We start from the raw sequence: 16,530 nt of genomic DNA, 5'->3' as shown, positions 1-16,530 counted from the left end.
TATATAGGCAACTCCCGGGTAAATGTGTTACTTTTCCCGCGCCAGCACCCGCGCATGCGCACGGCGCTGGCGACAGCCTGTCTGGTCCCGGGCAGCTTTGCACCTGCCCGGGACTGCCTGCAAACGCCCGAGCCGTTTGCAAGGCTCGGGACATAACAAGTCTGACTTGGTTTCTGTTTGAGACAGAGAGACTTGGGGGGCGGGGTTGCCTTTAAAATCCTTTAGGGAGATATATTCTGCCTTTTAAATATTTCCAAGAATATTTCTTTCTCTGCAGGGGCTGATTTCCCACACTAAGAGTTACTTGCCAGAAAGATTCCCTCTTTCACTCGTTTTTCATAACGACCCAGGAAATCACTTAATGACTGAAACCAGGGGTGCTGGGATTGTGGTTGTTGAATGAAGCAGTCACCTGAGCATCTTGCTTAATATCCGCTTTGCTCAATAACCAAGATTCTGGTCCCAGTTGTGGTCATAAGTTGAGGACTTCCTCTACATTAAAAAATAATGTTAAAGACGATTTGATGATAGTTTCCACCCATTCCACGTTTATGAGTATGGTACCTAGTTCACCAATACAGTACTATCCTTCCATTACATAATATCAACACAGCTATTCATATTTTTGAATAATAACCACTGATTGTCACCCTTCATCATTGAATATCACACATTCTCTCCAAAATACAATGGTGGAAGGGATCTAACTGTGCAATAATGAAAACACTTCTGTTATTTTGTTTTACTGAAGCTCCTGAAGAACATTAGTAGGTAGTTAGTTAAACTATTTGGAAGCAGCTATTAAAGCCATTCTGCCTTTCAAAATCTGAGCTGGTGATTGCTGCATTCTAGTTATTGGGGTGTTCCAACATTCAAGTAGGGAAATATATTAGATCAGTGGTTCTCAACCTGTGGGTCGGGACCCCATTTGGGGTCGAATGACCATTTCATGGGGGTCACCAAACAACGCAGTCCACCATTTTTTCCCCCTTTTCCTTGGCTGTGCTACTCCCTTTTATTCTATTGGCTTTTGAAAGCCAATAGAATAGACTCTCTTGAATAGAATCTAATTCTATTGGCTTTCAAAAGCCAATAGGAATTGTCCAGGCTGTCTCTACCCTGCTGAGCCCGCCAAAAGTCCCATTCTGCAAACGGTGCTGCAAGTTGTCTGCAGTGAAGGCGAGCTGTCTGGAAGTTTCCACCCCTCCCTGCTGAGCAACTACTAAAAATGTAAGTAAAAGAGGGCCAGGGGTGGGAGGAGGGAGGCCGGCGGGCGCAGGGAGGGTTGCTGGCGCACGTGGGGCCTGGCGGGTGCCTTACCTCCCTTGGGCTGGGCCAGCTGGTGGCCAGCCAGTTGGTCGGCCTGTGCCATCTCTGCCGCTTGCCAGCTACGCCTCGGCCGGTGCAGGGGGCGGCACCACGCATGCGCGGCGCTCCCGGGCAGGGAAAGTCCTCGACTTACGACCAGTTGGGTAGTCCTCGACTTACAACTGGTTGGGTAGTCCTCGACTTACGACCGGTTGGGGGTCACGGCATTAAAAAGGTTGAGAACCACTGTATTAGATCAATCCCAGACATTTAGACTTTGTTTATTAGACTGGATTGCCCTTTCAGTCATCCCATTTCATTGTGGATAACCTGAATTGTTAAATTGCTGTTCACATCCGTATTCATAGGCAAATCCCCCCAAACTCTTGAATATAAAATTGTATATTATCTCTAAGCCCAACTCTTGGGATATCAAGATGGCAAATACAGTATTCAGCTCTGCAGTCAACATTCTAGCTCTTTGATTTATCAACTTAATGCCTCAATAAGACAGGTGATTTTATTATTTTTGTTTTTTGTTTTGTTATTTATGGCACTTTAAACTCTCCAGTCACTTGGCATATAACTTTAGCAAAGCAATAGGTTATATAAATAAAATATCTCCCCACCTCCAAAACAATGCACTAGGGATGAGAGAGGGACTGCTGGCTTAACCACTACACCACTACATCTATGTTCTTAATAATGAGGATACAGTACATAATCAAAGCACTTAACCACAGCGTTTTTACTTTACCGTGATGGTGGAGCACGTAGTATCTCCGTTGCATTAGAATTTCTTCCAACAGAAAGGCAGGGAGAGCCGCCATGGCTGCTTTCCCTGAGCCAGCTGGAATGTGTGAAAGGAGAAAACAAAGTTTCTGCTCTATCGCTCAATCCTCTGAAAGCAGAGATGTTCTTCTCAGGGCGGAGAAGTTAAGTTAGATAAGGTGGAAAGACAAAAAAACCCAATCATGAAACGAACTCTTTCTCATAGGCTGGGAATGACTTATTAGACAAATAATTGGCAAATTATCAGGTTGCTAAAATACTTTTTCCATCCTCAAGCTGGAAGCTGAGATCAAAAGGGAGGAATGAGGAAAGGATCAGAGATCCAGTTCAACCAAGGAAAAGTGAGTTGATCAAATAAAGGAGTTAATCGAAAAATAGCAGAAAAATTCTGAAGGATTTGATTCCCCATCCTCAGTTCATTCTCCTTGTTAGCAAGGAGGGGACTGGATCACATGGAGTGGACTAGACTTAACCAAATTATTGGTATGGCAAAAGGAAGAGAAGAATGCTTGAAAACTTATAAAAGAGAAGCTGCCAGGAAGACAAAATAAACAAAGTCTCCTTATTGTAGGAGGAAAAAAAAATAATAGGGAGAGACAGCGAAGCTCAGTGAGAAAGCAATTTAGATACACAATTTCATCACTTGTTCACTGGAAACCACTTTAAGAAAGTTTATTTCAGCTGATACATTTTAGGCACACACACAAGCAAAGCCTTGTACCTAATAATTTACAACTATTGTTAAGAGAAAGAGCAAAGAATATATTATAAATAGTTTGATGATGACATTTCCTTCCTGCCAAGTGATTTAAACTGTTTGTAACCATTCTATGAGGAAGTAACCAGTGGTGGGATTCAGCTGGTTCACACCACTTCGGCAGAACTGGTAGCTAATTTTTTGTTGCCCAGGCCCAGAATAGACTTCCGGAAGCGACATCCACACAGAGAACCGGTTGTTCACATATTTGAATCCCACCACTGGATGTCACCCTGCTTTAATGAATCATTTCATTACTACCTCACTCCTCCCCAGACCTCTTTATTCCAATAACACAGCTTTGGAGAACATATCCAAAGCAGTATTTTAGCTCAAGCCAAAGTATTTACATCCAAAGCTTCCGTCTGGCAAACCCACATGGAGAGAGTAGAGCAGGCTTCAGAAGCAATCTCTGGCCCCATCAGCATCCCGCAGCTGTTTCCTAAAAGGGGCCCCAATTCTTGCAGCCTGAAGAATTAAAGAGAGAATGATGTTTTTAGAAAGAGAAGTCTGTCATCCTGTAATCTCCTCCTCCTCCTCCTCCCTTTGTTTTTGGCTGGACTTTTCTATTCCCCATAATCAGCCTTCCAATATTTATATGTTGATCAGACACAACATACAGGGCATCTATTATTTTAACTTTCCTCCAGGAAACACAGATAAAAGTTTGAAAGAGTAGAAACCTTATATGAACTTTTGGTTTGTTGGAAGAAAAGTCATCATCCTGATTCATCCAAGCTGGGAATAAACATGACAACTGCTTTGGCAAGAAGGTTGTAGTTTATTGGAGAGGAGAGCCAGACAGGAAGATGGCTCTGGCAGAAAAGAGAGGGAACACATGTAGGGAGTGGGGTTTTTATACCCTCTGAAGCCTTTTGTTTTGAGTTGTTTCCTGTTCCTCTGGCATGAACTTTGAACTGAGTCTGAGTGTGCTTTTCTGGGCCTTGGTATCTGTGGTTTAATCCTATTTTGTCCCAAAGGTCATATCCTGCTTCCATGGGACTGGGCTAATGACTCTTAGAGTTTGGGTGAGGTATGCAGATTTTAGGTCTTTGTCTTCTTAATCGTCTAGCTCAGTGGTTCTCAACCTTTTTAATGCCGCGACCCCCAACCGGTCGTAAGTCGAGGACTACTCAACCGGTCGTAAGTCAAGGACTACTCAACTGGTGCAACACCGTTTGGAGAATGGGACTTTTGGCAGGCTCAGCAGGGCAGAGACAGCCTGGACAATTCCTATTGGCTTTTGAAAGCCAATAGAATTAGACTCTATTCAAGAGAGTCTATTCTATTGGCTTTCAAAAGCCAATAGAATAAAAGGGAGTAGCACAGCTAAGGAAAAGGGGAAAAAAATGGCGGACTGCATTGTTTGGCGACCCCTGTGAAATGGTCGTTCGAGTCCAAATGGGGTCCCGACCCACAGGTTGAGAACCACTGTTCTAGCTCCAACTTTCCTGATCCTCTATAGATCTGGTTTCTGCTTGGAGGAGGCAGACTTGGGGCTATTAAGAAAACTGGGCATGCTTTCCTGCCTCTTCAAGATCCCGAGGAAATATATTTTTTTCAGCCCTTTTAATATTTTCTTCTTTGGAGGGTTGAAAGAAGACTGAATGGACTGATGGATTTGAGGACTAAAAAGAGTTGAAAGAGAAGGGGAATGGAATTACAAAAAAAAAAAAAAAAAGAGGGAAAGGAAAGAGTAAAAAAAGTAACTACACAATAGAAAGAATGGTGGAAGTGAACATACTGCACTTTTTATTATTATTCCTTTAATTCTTTATACTTTGATTGTACAGATAGTTCTTGACTTACGACTAATTGCTTAGCACCTGGAGGCTATGTATGACCAGGACTGGAAATTAAGACAGCTGGGCCTTGCATGACTTAACTTTGGACACTGGGCAATTGAGATGCATTTACAGCTGTTTGTAGCATCCTGCAGTCATATGACTGCATTTTATCATGTTCCCCCCCACCACCACAACTGGCAGTTACTTCCAGTTTTTGCCAAAGTCACTCCCATTGCGAACTATTGGTGTTTGCTTAACAATTGCCACAAAAAGATTGTAAAATCAGGTTGGTCATGTAACTGACCCGTTTTATGACTGTAATGACTTAGGACAGTGTTCATTGCAGTCACAAATCAAGGACTACCTGCATTTAAAAATTATATTTAAAAAAAAACTAATGGTTTTTTTTTTGCTTATTGCTTATTATTGATTCGAAAGACAGCAGAACAGCTGCATGTCACTGGGATCAAAGGTGGACTTGTACAAGTGTCTCCCTGGTTATAGTCCAACACTTTAACCATTAATAAACTTGAGCTCTAGAATTTTGCCTAAATGCTGGATGAAATCTGACTGGCCTCTCTTGGGAAAATGCAAAGCTTTCTTTACTTAAACTGTTTCACTCCTTCCTCATCCCACATGTTGCACAACGTCCCTGCATGACCCTTGTGCAAAATACAGTACCTTCAGTAAGATGAGATCTAGTGACAAGAATATCTGATGCATACAGGTAGTCCTTGATTTAAAACCACAATAGGGATCAAAATTTCCATTGCTAAACAAGGCAGTTGTTAAGTGAGTTGGGCCCAATTTTAGGATTTGTTTTGCCTTGATTTTTTTTAAGCAAATCACTGCCGGCAGTTTTCAAACACTTCCACTTGTTTCCACTTAGCTTAGAATCTTTATTCATTTTTACTCAGAAATAGGCTGCAGGTTGTTTAGTGGATGGAATTGTCCACTGCAGGATTTCAATAAGTCTAGAAAGAAATACTTACAGTTTTTCATTCAATGGGGAATCATCAACCCACATCCACTTTCTTGCTGGAAACATTCCTATCAACCCAATCCATAGTGACTGTGTTTCATCAGAAATACTCTGGATAAAACTCTGTTTAAAAAAAGGACTTGATTAGAGGTTGCTGAATTGTGAAACCTTGATTTTACTCGCTATCATTCAGCAGACATTGGTTGCAGTAAAACTATATTTCAGACCACTATATCTGAAGCAAGCTATAAATGTACAGCATTTGCATAAGTACATCATTAAAATGATGGATTTAATGACGTCCTTTCCCTCCAACTGCTCTTTAAAATGTAAGGTTGGATGTACTGACGTGATTTATTTAGGATGGTTACAGTGAAGACATTTAAGAATATACATCAGGGGTAGTCAACCTTGGCTCTTTTATGACTCGTGGACTTCAACTCTCAGAATTCCTGAGCCAGCTGGCTCAGGAATTCTGGGAGTTGAAGTCCACGAGTCATAAAAGAGCCAAGGTTGACTACCCCTGATATACATACTCGGCAACCGGGATTGCCAGGATTACTGTCGCTAAGCTGTGCAGTCACATGACACTGTGCTTTATAACCAAATCACTTAGTGATAGAAATTCAGAGGAGAAGAATTACAGAGTTGGAAGGGACATTAAAGGTCTTCTAATCCAATCCCCTGCTCAAGCAAGAGACCCTGCACCACTCCAGATAAATAGCTGTTCAATCTGTTCTTAACAACCTCCAGTGACCCACAACTCCTGCACACACAACTTCTGGAGCCAAGCCATTCCACTGATCGATCAATCAATCAAACAAACAAACTAGAGCTGGAAGGGACCTTGGAGGTCTTCTAGTCCAACCCCCTGCTCAAGCAGGAGATCCTATACCATTTCAGACAAGTGGCTGTCCAGTCTCTTCTTAAAAACCTCCAGTGATGAAGCACCCACAATTTATGAAGGCAAAGCTGTTCCACTGGTTAATTGTTCTCACTGACAGGAAATTTCTCCTCAGTTCTAGGTTCTATTTCTATCCTCTTGCTGTTGCAGTCCTATGACTTGTAAGAGTTTCTGGGAAAAAGTCCAAGGAAATATATGCAATATGATAGCCTGTTAGGTGTAGTCATTTAACTTCTGGACAAGAAACGAGAAGACCATGAATTCTATACTTCCCTTGGACTAGAAAGTTGGCTGGGTGAGAGGCAGTCTCTCTGCTTCTCTCCTCAACCTACCTCACAGGTTGTTAATGTGGGGAAAATAGGCAGAAGCATTAGATCAGCGTTTCTCAACGTTTGTATGACGGCGACTCCCGTCACACAAACGTGCCGTGCATGCCCGGCGCGGCGCCCCCATGCGCGGCGGCGCCCCCTGCGGGGGGGAAATGGCGGATCGCCCTGTTTGGCGACCCCCGTAAAATGGTCGATCGACCCCAAATGGGGTCACGACCATAGGTTGAGAACCGCTGCATTAGATATACCACTGGGAGTTATACAAATAACATTTGTTGAAAAATGACACCATCTTTTTCAGTGTCACCCGTGTGATGAGGGTGCTCCACAATTGTTCCTTATCAGACTGGAAGAAGCTACTGACAACTTACTGATGCACATGGCTCAGTGGTGGTTTTCTACTCTTCATCATCTTTAGGAGGAGTGTGCACAGTAGCTAATTTTTTGTTGCCCAGGCCCTGAATGGACTTCCGGAAGCAGCATCCACACAGAGAACCGGTTCTTCACGTATCTGAATCCCACCACTGGGTGTGCAGCTCATGACCCATATAAAAAAGGGGTTGAGCTTCTATCACACAGTCATAGATGCCATCTTGATTATTATTATTTTTGGGTAACTCTCCCTCCCCTCCTTCCCTCCCATGGACATCCCTGTGAGGCAGCATTTACTTAATCAACATGTGTATTTGCCATTCTAGTTAGAAAGCAAGGAATTGTGGGGCTTGTAGTTCCCCTCTCTCTTTTTAATCCATTAACACTGCTCCCGTGGCCGCCCCGTCACAAATCTTGACCTACCATTTCTTCTCGTTCCTTCAGCACAAGCATTTGAGCCCCTCTGGCTCTGCAGTCTTCCTGGCTTTTGTCCCAGGTCCCCAATTCTTTGGAAATCCAGTAGCATTTGCCATCGTGATAAGACCAGTTTCCAGGACACACGTAGCATCTGAAACTCTCTGAACGCCATATAACAAAGATGCATTATTTTACGTGAATCAGGCCAGATATGAACTTTTCTAATGGGATGTGGAGTTTCTAAAGCTGCACAACAGTAATTCATGCATGTGCCATCACAATGAGATGCAGGTAGTCTTCGATTTATGACCCTAATGGAGCCTGCCCATTATGGCTGCAAGTCGTGATGGTCATTTAAGCAAAGTTTCCATATGATCATCTTGCATAATAACCCCACCCTGCTCTCTCCGATGTGGTCGTTAAATAATCACGTAGGTTGTTAAATGGAGCATAGGCAGCCTCAGGGATGAGGGAGGCCACAGGAGACATAGTGTAGGTCCAGGTGCACCTGGCCTCCATCCTCCATTCCCTGAGGCACCCTGTGCTCTGCTTCCCATCCTTTGGAGCCCCCACAGTCCTTGGGCTTGCTTCCCACCCCACTGAGTGCTCCCCACTCCTCCCCAGTCCCTTTATCTTTTGTGCTGCAAATCTCTGGAGCTCACTTTGGTGAAGGAGGGTTCTTCTGAAAATGGGACAGAGCCATGCGGCCTAGGGATGCTGAGGGACAGTGCAGCCAATGAGAGCTCCTGAGCTCCATAATACAAAAGATTAATGAGGGATCAATGATGGGGTGGGGAGGAGGGTGTGGGACCTGGCGGAGTGGGATAGGGAGGAGAAGGGCAAACTGCAATGTCCCTTCAATCGGTTGTAAAGGCAAATCCACCTGAATTTTGAGAAAAGAAGGTGCTGCGAGGGCCATCGCTTCAAACAGTTTTAAGTAATTTGGGGGCGGGGTGTCATAAGTAGCTTTTGGGGAAGTCTATCATAATTTTGAACAATTTGCTAAGCGATTGACCGTAAGTTGAGAACTACCTGTTTTTGCAGAAATTATACACTGAAACTATTCTAGAGGTATGCTGTACTTTCAAGTACTGAATCTGAATAAAAATTAAAATCACAGACAACTGAGGAAGGGTGCAAAAATATCGAACGGCAGCTATAGCAAAGTAATTAACGGTCTACCCCAGTGTTTCTCAACCTTGACAATTTTAAGGCATGTGGACTTCAACTCCCAGAATTCCACAGCCAGCAATGCTGGCTGTGGAATTCTGGGAGTTGAAGTCCACATGCCTTAAAATTGTCAAGATTGAGAAACACTGGTCTACCCCTTTTTACATGAGCTGCCCTTGCATCACGCTTAAAGTAGGGGTGAGGGCATCAATTATGTGGTCATGGCTACTAACTCAACATTTTGGGTCCCTCTTGCCGATGCTAAGACCAAACTAGATTAAAGGAGAACTTTTAGGGGTCTGGCTCTGAAAGCCTCTACCAGGTTTTTTTTTTTTTCCTTTTGGTTGAGAATTCAGAGGAGGAAATGAAACTTGATTTATTGTCAGTTACATTCTGAATGTTTAAATTATTATTCTTGCTATAAGGAGTCATGGTATGTGACCATGCCAAAATTTAATGAAACCAGATAGGCAAGGCTCTCATTTGTATTCTGGGTCTATTAGCATTTTTAATTTTTTATAACAGTCTCTGTGTATTTGTTGTGAAGATTAAAACATCAGTTGACAAATTATCAAATGCTTGTCTGCTTTTATAAATCCAGACTAAGCTGGGTGAATTATCAGAGTGTCGTATTTCTTTCTGCAGCCTCCTGACTAGTGTTGTCTTTAATGCTTCAGCATTCATGTTATGCATAGTTACTGATCTACAATTTGCATGTATGGTGAGGCCTTTTTAAGACTTTAATAGTATTGTAACATAGGAAATATAAAATGATGGAATATTTCTATATTCCTTCCATCATTTTATACGTCCTATGTCACAGTAATAATATAGTAATATACAGTAACAATATAAAGTCAATATATCTACAAAAGTTCTGTATTTTTCAACTGGAACTCCACCATGTCCAGGGTCTTCCCCTAGTAGTTTTATACAGAGATTGTATTGTCTTTATAGTACTAACAGAGCTATAAAAAGATTCCTTAAATGCCTTCTAGAAGGTTAATTCAGTGATAGAGTATTTATTTATTTTAAAAGCAAATATCCCTCTTGATATATTCCCCAAAATAAAGATTGCTTATTAGAAAAGCTATTGGATATCATATAACGTGTAATTTTTCAATTTGAGAACAACTGGAACTTGGTCCAAGATTATAACGAAATGGAGGAGTTCACAAGTGAATCTACCAAAGCAAGAAAAATGATAGTCTAATTTAAAACAATGTTCAAGTATATGGGGAAAAAAGTATATTGCCTATGTTTTGGGTTTTAAAAATGCCAGTTTGTTAACTTACATTCCAATATGTATGTTTGTAATACTTATCCATTGTGAGAAAAGACAAAGGGTTTTATTTATTTATTTTAAATATCTTGCTGAGAATCTTGGATTAAGTTAACATCGCTAGCACAGATTACATGTTGATAATTTGCATTACATAATTACGGAAAACATCTATAAAATATTTCAGAAATGTTCTTAATGCGGCCATAAAAGGACCGTAATCTGAGCAATTGTCTTTACTATCAAGAAAATAATATATCCCTCAATACCCTAAGAGCTCCTATTCCATCATTTATGGAAAGGCAAGGGATTGTTTACATCTCAGATCTTCCCAATTTTCTCAAAATTCAAGAGATTGGATGTGACATGTTCCCCATCCTTATCTCACAGGGAGAGAATATTGGCATTACCTGTTGAGTTCACTAGGACTTGTTTACACAAAAATGTCTGCAAGCGAGAGACAACGTTGTCCAATCTGTGCTTAATTTCGGTGCCATTGCTGGTCTCCTGAGGGTCAACAGATATGTCAAAAGCCTCCGTGTATTGTCTTCTCTGAAAAGCTTGGAATTCAAACAGGGAATAAATAAATTGAGAAAAGGAAAATATCATTGTTATGTATTAAGCTAATTCACAAGATCTGTTATAAAAAAACGGTTAACTCAGGGGTTCTCAACCTTGGCAACTTTAAGACTTGTGGACTTCAACTCCCAGAATTCCTCAGCCAGCAAAGCTAAAGAATTCTGGGAGTTGAAGTCCACAAGTCTTAAAGTTGCCAAGGTTGAGAACCCTTTGTTTTAGGCGGGAATGAGTACTTTAAAATCATTGGCTGCCACCTAGTGGCGGTCCGTAAAAATATAAGTCAAGCAGATGTTTGAGCTGCTTCTATGAGAACTGAATAAAGAGCTGTCATTTCAACTCCATGTCTTCAAATGCCTCGCTGTTCCCACTACACAACATTGGCGATGAAGGTGGGATTATGCTGCTAGGAAGAAAGAGCTAAGTCACTAAGGGGTAAGACCAGGCATTAGCGCCCTGGTTGGAACCGTGTTCCCCCTTCTGCCTGCCAGTACGCAAACGCTGGAGGTATCACCTTCCTAAGGGACCCATCCCTGGGAAACTCACAGAAGCCCTAGCAGCATAAGGCATTGGAGATGCAGTAACAGCCAGCCATGGTTAAAGTTGGCAAATTTTCCAAGTTCGACGTGACATATCCTGAACGATGAAGTTTGTACGTCTCAAGAGTAGAAAACTACTTCAGAGCGAACCGGGTCAGAGAAGATAATTTAAAAGCTGTAACCTTGTTGTGTGTGTGTGGCCAAGCCACCTTTGATATAGCAGAGAACATAGTCGCTCCTGCTACCTTGGAGTCAGTCACCTTCACTGACTTGAAACGAAGATTCAAGGAGCACTTCGAACCAAGACTGTCCATCATCGCATATAGAGCAGAGAGAACAGCAGCCAGGTGAAACCGTTGCTGAATTCGTGGCCGCCCTACATCAAGTGTCCAGGCTATGCGAATTTCCCAATCTAGAGGACGGGCTCAGGGACCGACTGGTATGTGGCCTGAGAAGCAGAGACTTACAGCAGAGGCTGTTTGCTAAAGAGACTCTGACATTCCAGGACGCACTGAAAGAAGTGATGGCAGAAGAGGCCGCAGGTGGAGCTGTCAAGGCTTTACATCCCTCAAAGAATTTTCCCAGCCAGACAGCTGTGCATCATGAAGAGTCAGAGAAAACAGAAGACTCAGACATAGACATTGAGATCGACTGGGTGCAGAAGATCCCAGAAAGAAGGCAGTGGCCACTTGACAAGGCAGCCTTCTTCCCTAGCTGTCAGGGCTGTGAAGGACGACACCAGCACTCAGAATGCTGGTTTCGTGCAGCTGTGTGCCGAGCATGTAGCAAACAAGGCTACATCGCTATCATCTGTCGCCAGAGGGAATCTCCACGTGAAGACTTCCCCAGGAGAGATAATGGAGCCCCAGGGCAGAATAGAGTAGGATATTGCTCCGGAAGGAGAAGCATTCTCAGAACTGGTGCTCATTGCCCCCTAAAAGAAAAGCTTAGGCTAAAAGTCAAGCTACAAGGAGTTCCATGCTCCATGGAACTGGACACTGGATCAGCTGTGTCTATAATTTCCTATAAGACTTTTAATTTCATCTGCAGAAACGGCGGGAAATGAGTCAGACTCAAGCTGTCAGATTTAGTTTTGACAGATTTTCAAAACTCCCGCGTAGCGATTAAAGGAGAAGCTATGATAAAAGTGACATTCAAATAGTTTGAGGGTCCCCTCAGTGTCGTGGTGGTCGAAGGCCAGCGCATAAGCCTGATCAGGCTTAGACTGGTTTGATGCCCCGGGCATCCATGTCACTGGCATTAACAGAATCCAAACAGCGGATTTGGCAGCTGTCTGCCAGGAGTTTGCTGAGGTTTTCAGCCCCAACTTAAGGAAGTACAAAGGAGTACCAATTGTTCTCCACCTCCCAATCAGAGTAAAGCTTCGTAGAGTGCCTTTTGCCCTAAAGCCCAAGATCGATGCAGAATTAGATAAGCTTGTTCAACAGGGAGTCTTGCAACCTGTTGACAACAGTGTATGGGAAACCCCCATTAGTCACTCCGGTCAAACCTAATGGAGAGGTGCGCATCTGTTCTGATTATAAGTGCACTGTTAATAAGCTCTGCAGCAATGTGCGTATCCAATACCTGTAGTTAGCCACATTCTGGCATCCTTACAAGGAGGTTGCAAAGCTGGACCTGGTGTAGGCATATCAGCAACTGCCTGTGGATGACGCTCTGCTGAGGTTCAAACAATAGTTACTCATAGAGGGGCATTCAGGGTTTGTCGCCTGCAGTTTGGGGTTAGTGTAGCCCCAGGGCTCTTTCAGAGCATGATTGGAACGCATGTTAAAAAAACATTCCAGGTGTGTGTCCTTATTTCAACGATGTTTTAATTGCTGGGGAGTCAGCAGAAATACTTGCAGAACATTTAAGGGCTGTCCTTCAGCGCTTCCGCGAAGCGGGGTTGAAGCTCAAAAGAGAAAAATGTCAAATAGGAGTAAACTCCACAGAGTTCCTCGGTTTCTGGATCAAAGCTGCCGGAATACACCCAGCTGATTCAAAGCTCAAGGCTATTTTGCAGGTTCCCAGACCAAAGTCAAAGGGGGAGCTGCAGGCATTTCTGGAGTTACTTCACTTTTATCATGCCTTTCTCCCTCACAAGGCTGCATTAGCAGAGCTCTTAGATAAAAGGGTACCATGGCAGTGGACTAGCTCCCACGAAAACAGTTTCAAAGCAGTCAAATCACTGCTGTCGTCAGACTGTGTTAACACACTTTAATGAAAAACTGCCTATCAGTATTGCATGTGATGTGTCATCATACGGGATAGGAGCAGTTTTGAGCCATATAATGGTAAATGGGCAGGAAGCACCCATATCTTATTATTCAAGGACACTTTCCCCCGCAGGCTTTACCCATAGTTGCAGGAATAAAAAAATTCCACGATTTCCTTTATGGTTGCCCATTTATGGTCTTTACAGACCACAAGCCTCTTCTAGGTCTGTTTACTGCAGACAAGCAAACCCCTCAGATCCTGTCTCTGAGGATGCTGAGGTGGTCAGTCTTTATGGCAGCCTACAATTACAGGCTAGTCCATAAGCCTGGCAAGGAAATGGGTCACATTGATGCACTCATCAGACTGCCCCTGCCTAATTTAGAACCAGACCCCACACCTGCTACACGCATCTCGTCAATTAAGGATTTGCCTGAATCTCTCCTTCACGCTGGGGACATGGCTGCTGAGACAGCCACTGACAAAACTCTCAGCCGAGTTTTGAACTGGGTGCTGAGGGGATGGCCAGGAGCCAGTCCTGGGATGGAATTTCAGAGCTTTATTAGAAGACAAGATGAGCTGTCAGCATACAAAGGATGTATTCTATGGGGGAGTAGGGTAATAGTACCACACATACTAAGGGAAAGAGTCTTAGAATCTCTGCATGAGGGACATCCTGGAATAGTCAGGATGAAGGCACTCGCAAGAAGCTACCTGTGGTGGCCAGGGTTGGATAAGGATATTGAGGCTCAAGTTAAAGGATGCCAGGTTTGCCAACAGTCCAGACCTGAAATGCCTCAAGCCCCAGTACATCGTGTGGAGACTACGCAAACTCCATGGTCTACGATTCACATAGACTACGCAGGACCCTTCCAAGGATAGGTGTTCCTCATTGTAGTGGACAGTCACTCAAAGTGGCTTGAGGTAGCACTTGTCCCCTCTATGATTACTGCCAGGACCATCCAGGAATTGCGTAGAATCTTTCCCACACATGGCTTACCCGATGTAATTGTATCAGATAATGGGGCATAATTTACTGCTGCAGAATTTCAGTCATTTCTAAGGTCTAATATGTTTAGATACACCATCTCTGCCCCATTTCACCCGGCCTCTAATGGTCAAGCGGAAAGGATGGTCAGGACAACCAAAGAAGCACTTAAAAGAATAACAAAGAGCGTTTGGCATCACAGGTTGGCAGACTTTTTGCTCTGCCAACACACAACTCCATGCACCTCAATGGGTCATAACCCAGCGGAGCTGAGATGGGGATGTCAGCTGACCATGAAGCTGGACCGTCTCCATCCAGACCGAGTTGCAACAGAGACAGCTCAGCCCAAGCCCCTGAGGAATTTGTGAGTTGGCGACTGAGTTTGAGCACGGAACTACGATCAAGGAGCACTGTGGGTGATAGCTATGGTTTGTAAGGTGTCAGGACCACTCTCTTATGAAGTGGTCTGGAAGACGGGCGTGTTTTGTGTCATCACATCGATCAGCTGTGTTGGTGGCAGGCTAATCAAACCCTCACCGCCGACCAAGAGGAGAGCCGAGGGCTGCCTGACAGCTGCGGTGCATCTGAGTCACCGGAGTCCTGCGCGATTCGAGGAGACATGCTGGATGACTCAGTCATGATTGAATCACTAACAACTGAAGGAACAGTGCCCGCAGATCAGAGTTTGCTGGAGGACTTATTTCCCAGCCTTTCCAGGACTGCTCCACTCACTGACAGGTGTACTGATCTACCTGAACAGACCAGCTGAAATGAGACCGGTCTACCCGGCCAGAAAAGACAAACAGAGACTGGTCTACCCAGCCAGACACGACAAACAGAGACTGGTCTATCCAACCCGAGCTGTCGAAAAGACTGTGGTCTATCCAGCCAGCCGAGGGTAGACCGGGAACCTCTGGCAGAGATGCGGCAATCGGAACAATCGCAGAAGCCACCTACTTATCTGAAGGACTATGTACAATTTATGGATATGTATTGATCTAGGGGGGAAGAGGTGTTATGTATTAAGCTAATTCACAAGATCTGTTATAAAAAATGGTTAACTGATTGTTCTATTTGAATCTGTATAACTGTAACTTGGTTTAGGCGGGAATGAGTACTTTAAAATCATTGGCTGCTGCCTAGTGGCAGTCCGTATAAATATAAGTCAAGCAGCTGCTAGAGCTGCTTTTGTGAGAACTGAATAAAGAGCTGTTATTTCAACTCCGTGTGTTCAATGCCTCGCTATTCCCACTACACAACAATTATAATCCTGTTTCCCTTTTGCTAACCCACCCTTCATATTTTCTTATTTAGTCATCTGATTATGATTTAACTCAGAACATTTTTGTTCTTCTAAAGAGTAGGATGAAACTCTTGAAATACATAAATAATAAGATAAAGAAGAGATAACACGATTGCATCCAACCTTAGGTAAGGAACAAGCAAACAATAGCATGATTTGGATGTAATAATATAATTTGAAAGCACAAAGGCTGTCGAATTCCAGGTGGCAACTATTATCACCCACAGTTCCTTTCCTTTTCTGTGAATCAATCATATGGTTTCAGCCACCATCTTGGCTTTTATGATCCACATACATGGAAGCAAGTGATATCATGTCTACCATAATATCATCATGCAAAATCATATGCAATGACTTTGTGTTCTATGTTTAGTCTAGTGCAGGGCTGTCAAACTGCTGGCCCACAGGCCGGATATGTCACGCGGAGACCACACCCACCCCAGCTCCGCAAAGGCAAAAAAAGTCATGATATGTCACGGTATGTCACGTGACACAGCGAGTTTGACACCCATGGTCTAGTGGTTAAGACATCAGGCTAGAAACCAGAAGACTGTGAGTTGTAGTCCCACTTTAGGCATGAAAGTTGGCTAGGTGACTTTGGGCCAGTCACTCTCCTTCAGCCCAACCCACCTCACAGGGTTGTTGTTGTAGTGGGGAAAATAGGAGGAGGAAATATTAGGCATGCTCACTACCTTGAGTTATATATAGAAATAATAAAGGCAGGATAAACAAATAAATAAATAAATAAATATATTTCCTGGCATGTTTTCCTAAACATTTATCTGAGGAAATGAGTAAAGACATTGTAAA

General features: G+C 43.4%; 1 protein-coding gene across 2 annotated transcripts in view; it reads right to left on the bottom strand.

The window, feature by feature from the left end:
* Positions 1 to 2,756: 2,756 nt before the first annotated feature.
* LOC120307277 (killer cell lectin-like receptor subfamily B member 1B allele A) overlaps positions 2,757 to 16,530 on the bottom strand; it is a 23,649-nt gene continuing 9,875 nt past the window's right edge. For both annotated transcript variants that reach the window (XM_039341844.1, XM_039341845.1), the window contains 4 exons: positions 10,511 to 10,660; positions 7,655 to 7,809; positions 5,637 to 5,749; positions 2,757 to 3,325 (listed from right to left, as the gene is read on the bottom strand). In XM_039341844.1, coding sequence (XP_039197778.1) covers positions 3,190 to 3,325; positions 5,637 to 5,749; positions 7,655 to 7,809; positions 10,511 to 10,660 — 554 coding nt within the window. In that variant the 3' untranslated portion in view covers positions 2,757 to 3,189. The remainder of the gene's footprint in view (positions 3,326 to 5,636; positions 5,750 to 7,654; positions 7,810 to 10,510; positions 10,661 to 16,530) is intronic.

Source organism: Crotalus tigris, unplaced genomic scaffold, assembly GCF_016545835.1.
Source record: "Crotalus tigris isolate CLP2741 ecotype Arizona unplaced genomic scaffold, ASM1654583v1 scf7180000017773.841730, whole genome shotgun sequence".
NCBI lineage: Eukaryota > Metazoa > Chordata > Lepidosauria > Squamata > Viperidae > Crotalus > Crotalus tigris.
Note: the sequence above shows the minus strand (reverse complement) of the source record. Positions and strands in the feature narration are given on the sequence as shown.